At 46.0% G+C, this 6,000-nt stretch overlaps 1 protein-coding gene across 1 annotated transcript in view; it reads right to left on the minus strand.

The window, feature by feature from the left end:
- The window catches only part of AGBL1 (AGBL carboxypeptidase 1), a 245,523-nt gene extending 240,082 nt beyond the window's left edge, over positions 1-5,441 (minus strand). Inside the window, exons 1-5 of the mRNA XM_066559057.1 lie at positions 5,424-5,441; positions 5,249-5,312; positions 3,419-3,565; positions 2,624-2,755; positions 188-281 (exon numbers count right to left, since the gene is read on the minus strand). Coding sequence (XP_066415154.1) covers positions 188-281; positions 2,624-2,755; positions 3,419-3,565; positions 5,249-5,312; positions 5,424-5,441 — 455 coding nt within the window. The remainder of the gene's footprint in view (positions 1-187; positions 282-2,623; positions 2,756-3,418; positions 3,566-5,248; positions 5,313-5,423) is intronic.
- Between the last annotated feature and the right edge of the window lie 559 nt (positions 5,442-6,000).

Consider the following 6,000-nt stretch of genomic DNA (forward strand, 5'->3'; position numbering starts at 1 on the left):
GAATCATATGATGAATCACAGCATTAACATGTCCTTCAGGGAACTATTTCTGCCTCTTAAAAAACCCTGCAGGTTTAAAGTGAGTGGAAACTGCATACATTTCTGATTTCTTTGCCTCTTCAAGTGGAACCAGAATTTTATTTCTTCCTGTCCTGGAAAGATGAGTTCCCTTGGGGCTACTGCCTACCTGACCGTCCTGACGTGTCTCTTGCTGTAGGGAGTGATGACTTTGAAAAGCAGCTCCATGGCTCCATTGATGCCAAGCATAGTTCCCGTGGCAACTATGGCAATAAAAGGAAAAAAGCAGTCAGCTCTGAAGGAGGCAGCTGGCAAACACTGCTTAGAAGAGATGTGGGGAAGAGTAGCTGCCCCTGGGGCTATGAGCTCTCTGGGCTCCCATCTGGACTCCACAGGTCCCCTTACAAACACAGAAAGTGAAGCACAAAGCTGTCTGTGGACACAACCTGAGCCAAAATCAGGTGCAAAAACCAGTCCTGCAGCTCTTCCCAATTTTCCCAAAGCCCCTTCTCCTGTAGACATTGTACTCTCCAGAAAACAGATTATAATTAAACAGGGTCTTCTCCCAGAAAAAGATGACAGAGCTCAAATTCATCCTACATTTCCTACATGCACCTCAATGAGGACAGTTCATTTCATGGGGGTTTAAAAGGCAGAGTTTTCTTTTCTGTGCTGTTATTCAGCAGAGTGGAAGTGGGTTTGGGGGGGCTTCTGAATGCAGTTTAATTTCATCTAGGCCAATTTTCCCTTTAATCCTTCACTTTTTAACAGACTAGTAACTTTTTTAGATAGATTTTGCAATCAGTTTCAATACCTAATGCATAGCCTAGGTGTTTAGCCAGTCCTCCCCACTATGAGACAGGATATCTCTGTGTAATGAAGGAACAAATACAGCCCTGAAATATTAAATGGATGGGACCAAGGTGAAAGGATCAGTAATCAACAGTAGCCAGAAGGAGCCCTGGCTGCCTGCCCACTGCTGGGTTTTGGCTGTTTTGTAGATATCTCCCAGTGGTCATCAGAGAGCTGCCAGAGGGCTCATCATCTCCTGCTGTCCCATGGTGTCCCTGCCAAGCTGCCCTGTGATGGAAAGCCTCCAAGGCCTGCCAGCTACATTCACACTGGCTGGCAATTCATTAGAGCCAGGCTGGTGGACACGGCTGCTCAAACTCATCCTGCTCCAGAGCAGCCACAAACATCTGGTGGCAGTGAAGGGAGCAGCCCAGAGTGGGGCATGAGGTGAGGCAAGGATTCATCTTTCCTGCTTTCATACCTAATCACTCTCAAGAGTTTTGTATGGTTCTGGCTTCCCTTAAGTTCCACTCCATAATTTTTAAGGCTGGGATCATGTAATCCCCTGGTTTAATATCTCACCTATACAGATTTTCACCTCACCTCCCCTGAGGCTTCCCAGCTGGGCCACAGAAGCCACAAATTCAAAATTATTAATGGAGAGTGCTGGAGATACCTGGAGAGTAACAGATGTTCCAGCAAAGGTGCAGAGCTGGGGTTCTGGGGTCTGACATTAACAGAAAGGAGGGCAGGCTGCAGTGTGCATCCTAAAACCTCTGCAGGAACAGCAGCTGAGCTGAGTGCAGGTGCACTGAAGCAGGGAGCAGGGAAGTAGGCAAATCATAATTTTGAGTGAGAGGCAGCACAGGGTCACTGCACAGCTGTGAAACCCAAATAAAGGCACATTTCATCTTCTGGCTTTGGCTGCATTTTCAGCCACACTCAGACTTTCAAACACTGCTTATCACGGGGAGAGGGGTTGAGTGTTGAGGCTTGGCTGCTTGCCTGAGGAAGCCCAAAGCATGAAGCCAGCTCCTGTCCAGGCAGAGGGGACCTGCAGGGCTGGGTGCCAGGAGAGCTAAATCTCAGGATGCACAGAGCAGACTGCAGACACGATGGCCATCAAGAATTGTCTGCTGGGTGAGGGATGTAGGGAAGGAGAGGAAAGGGTTAGAGTGAGCAAAGGGAAATTTGTGCTGACGAGCTCAGTGCTTTATAGCCTGTATGAATCTGTAATGATCCCTAGAGAGAATACTGGAAATCCCTTTGCTTGAATCATTTAACATGAGAGCATTGCCAAGAAAGAAAAGCTGGGAGAGTGAACATCTGAGGGGATACTAGCCAGAAGACCAGGATCTAATATCTGCCTCCTGGGGAACCTTGAATAAGTAACAGATTTCTCTCACCCTCTCCTCCACCCTCATGGAGCTGCTCTGAGGATCAATACAATCAACAATAGTGAGACATTTGGCTGTTATGGTAATGGCAACTGTATAGAGACTTAAGGTACCCAAGTCTCAGAGCAAAAGAATTGACTGTCTATATTCCAGAATAGGAGATCTTTGCCATGAATATTTTTCACTACAGCACTTTTATTTCCATAGCTCACAGATGAAATGCACTGTAAAGGCTGCATAGGCCCCTTGAGGAACACCTTTTTCTAAGGTTGTTCTGGCTTTTGTGCTTTTCTGTATATTAATGGTGCATGCAGGCACTAACCCTACCAGGAATAATGTTTCTTTGCATTGAAATGAGCAAAAAAGAGCCCTGGTGGTTGTCACACAGAAGAAAAGAGGAAAATCCTGGCACTCACCATTAGAAGCACAAACCCTCAGGACCCAGAGGCAGTGGGTGAGGTGCAGGTGGTGGCCCAGGTGTCTTCTTGTCAAGCTCAGTATTATATCAGTGGCTTCTGCCTTCTGCACTTTATGCCCAAACTTCCTATCTGTAAACAGAAAATGAGAATTAAACTGTTGCAAAGGCCAGGTCATTGTAGCTGTGCTGCTAAACATGTGTTTATTAAGCTTTCTAACTCAAAATCTAATAAGAAAGGCATTCAAATGTATCAATGAGTTAAACCAATATTAATCTCACTGAAAATGGAAAAACATGGGGTTCACTTTGATTCACCATATATGAAACATAGAATAGTCTGGATTGAAAAAGGTCTTTAAAGGCCACCTAGTCCAAACCCCCTGTTGCACCAGACAAGGTTGCTCAGAGGTCTGTCCAACCTGACCCTGAATGTTTCCAGGGATGGGGCATCCACCACCACGCTGAGCAACTCGTACCAGTGCCTCACCATCCTTATCATGAAACATTTCTTCCTTACATCTTATCTAAACCTACCCTCTTTCAGTTTAAAACCATCACTCCTTATCCTCTACCAGCAGGCCCTACTACAATATCTGTCCCCTTGAGCTACCGGAAGGCTACAATGAGATGATCCTAATATTTGACCCCCCTCCAGAAGCCCCCCAGCACCCTTAGCACCTCATTTTTGACCCCCATCCAGAAGCCCCCCAGCAGTATCTCGTTTTTGCCCCCCTCCAGAAGCCCCCCAGTAGTACCTCGTTTTTGCCCCCCTCCAGAAGCCCCCCAGCAGTACCTCGTTGGCCCACCCTGGCCAGCAGGCGCAGCAGGGGCAGGAGGGTGCCGTGGTCGGGTGGCTCTGTCCGGGCAGCCGTGGCCAGGACCTGCAGCAGAGCCTCACTGCCCCCTTTGCTGACCACGTAGTGAATCCTCCGTCCTGTGCCTGGGGAAGAGAGGAGAGACAGCTCAGAGCATCCCCTCCCTGAGCCACAGCTGTCACAAGGCCTCAGTCTGCAAGAAGCACACAGAGCTTCCGTGGCCTTCCGGCAATATTTGAGTGCCGTGAACGTGCGAGCGTTTGCAGAACTGGCCATGAATCTCTGGTGTCCCCAGCCTGGGGACATTGATGGAGCTGTGTGCTCTGTAGTTCCATGGATGGAAGTGCATGGTGGAACTGTGTGCTCTGCTACCTGTTGTGGATGCCATGGGACACAGAGAGAGAAACAGCAAGTGTTTCTCACAGCAGCTTGTGAGAAGTTTTAGGGAGTTGGAAAGATGTGATAACTCGTTGAGTATAAACAATTTGCAAGTGGTGTTTTTCTACTTCGTTTTTCTGTTCCTCTCAAGGAGAGTGTGTGAGGAAGGTGTTTTTGTTAGTTAGCCAATAGAATAGAACCTATAACCAATATAATAGAACCACTCTATAAAAACCGCGCGGTTCTTTTGAATAAAGTCTTCTTTGCCTTTTCTACGATCCTGCTTCTCTCCTGTTCCTGCCTCAATCTCAGCACAAGAGCAACAACCTGTTACCACAACAGTCCTTGTCTCCCCAAACCCACATGCTGCAGAAGTTTTTCAGTGTGCATTGAAATGTGGCAGGGAGGAATGAGCCCAGACACCGACAGGTTTCAAAGCAGCAAAAGGCTCAGTGATCTTTTCTTAGATACTGGAAATTAAACAAGGAAAGAACTAAAGCTGCACTGGGTTTCTGCCAAATGAAAAGGAATCCTAGGGAAGCCTTGGGGACAGCTTTCAAATAAATGTAGGTCTCCAAAGGAACCGCACTCTAACCCTTGGAGCCTTACTGTGTTAACAAACATTGATCCAGCTCTGTGGTTGGGAGATGCTGCTCCTTCTGTTCCTAGGGGAGAGCAGGACCCCCTGTTCCCCATGGAGGCATCCTTGCACCCAGCTGAGGAACAGGGCTCCAGGGCTCCAAAAGAGAGAAAAGAGACCCAGATAGACAGGTGATGTCTCTGGTGGGGCTTCCAAGAGTGAGGGACCCAGGAGGATCCAGCACTCACCAATGCAGCCCCCACAGCCTGGCAGCTTAGCTGGGTTGGGAATTGTTTAGTAGATTATATTTTTGTGGTGGAGCAGAAAGGAAAAGGAACTTGACTATTTTTTTTTTTTAGTCCTCTTGCCAATACACTTATTTTTTTGTGCAGCTTTGAGCACATAAAGTGACATCCATTCCCTGCAGCCCCAAGGCAGAAGTGCCTTTTGGAGAGAGGCTGAACTCTCTGCATTAGAGGGTCCCTGGGCTCTGAAAGGTCAGGTTCCTTTCCCTGTCTCACAGTCCTCTCTCCAATGGTACTGGTGAACATTTCCAGTGGTTGACTGCCAGGGTTTATGAAATACTTTGCAACCCATGGGCATCTTCGAAACTAAAAAGAAAAAAATGAAACTTTCTCTGAGTCTCTTTTTCTTTTCTTTAATACATTGAATAAGCTCAGTTTTCCAAACGCAGGAGTAAGGACTGCTGATCTATAGATACAATTTACATTTTTTTTCACCTTGCAAACACCTGGTCAAGTTTAAATGTAAGTATGAATTCCCTGACTTACTTTAAGACCCCCTTTCTGCCATAGCCCACAGCCATTGCCCCAAACCTTTGCTTCCTTACCCAAAGACAGCAAGTCAGTGAGGACACTGAGAATGTTCAGGATGACATCCTTGTCACAGGAGCTCTGGAATGGAAACACACCAAATTTACAGATCAGTTCAGAACAGGACACTGTGCTGCACAGGGCTGCAGTGCATCATGCAGGGCAGGGGCACTGAGATCCTTTTTTGGATACTGAGCACTTCTGTGCCATCTGGACAGTGAATATGTGGAAACATATTGATGACACATTTTAAAAGCCTCTAACATATCATGCTACACTGTATTTAATACACAGTAGAATTTCTGTAGAACTTACATCCAAATTCTAAACTAAAGCTCTTTTTTTATTTGATCTGGCTACTTCAAAGTTGAGGAAATTCTGTATCACACAGAAATGCTGAATGTGAGGTGGTTTTCCATGACAGCATCTCTTATTACTGGTGTTGAAGAACAATATATTTAAATTATATTAATCCCATCTACAAGAAAATTCGCCTGTCTTTGCAGCCACAACCACGTGGAAGCCTTGAACTTGAGAAGAAAAATTCCTAAGCTTATTTTTAAACTAATATAATTTAATTTTAAGACCAAGTTACCACCACACTTTGACATGACACATTCTGCTTTAGAGTCACTTTAAATTTTGCATTAGAGGAAATAAGATATAATGCACTTGAGGAGAAGGAAACACATGATATCTACCATCCATCTGTGTGATACACTAGACCCCTTCTTTAATCCTGCTCCAAACAGATTTCACTGCTGTGATT

Source organism: Molothrus aeneus, chromosome 13 (genome assembly GCF_037042795.1).
Source record: "Molothrus aeneus isolate 106 chromosome 13, BPBGC_Maene_1.0, whole genome shotgun sequence".
NCBI lineage: Eukaryota > Metazoa > Chordata > Aves > Passeriformes > Icteridae > Molothrus > Molothrus aeneus.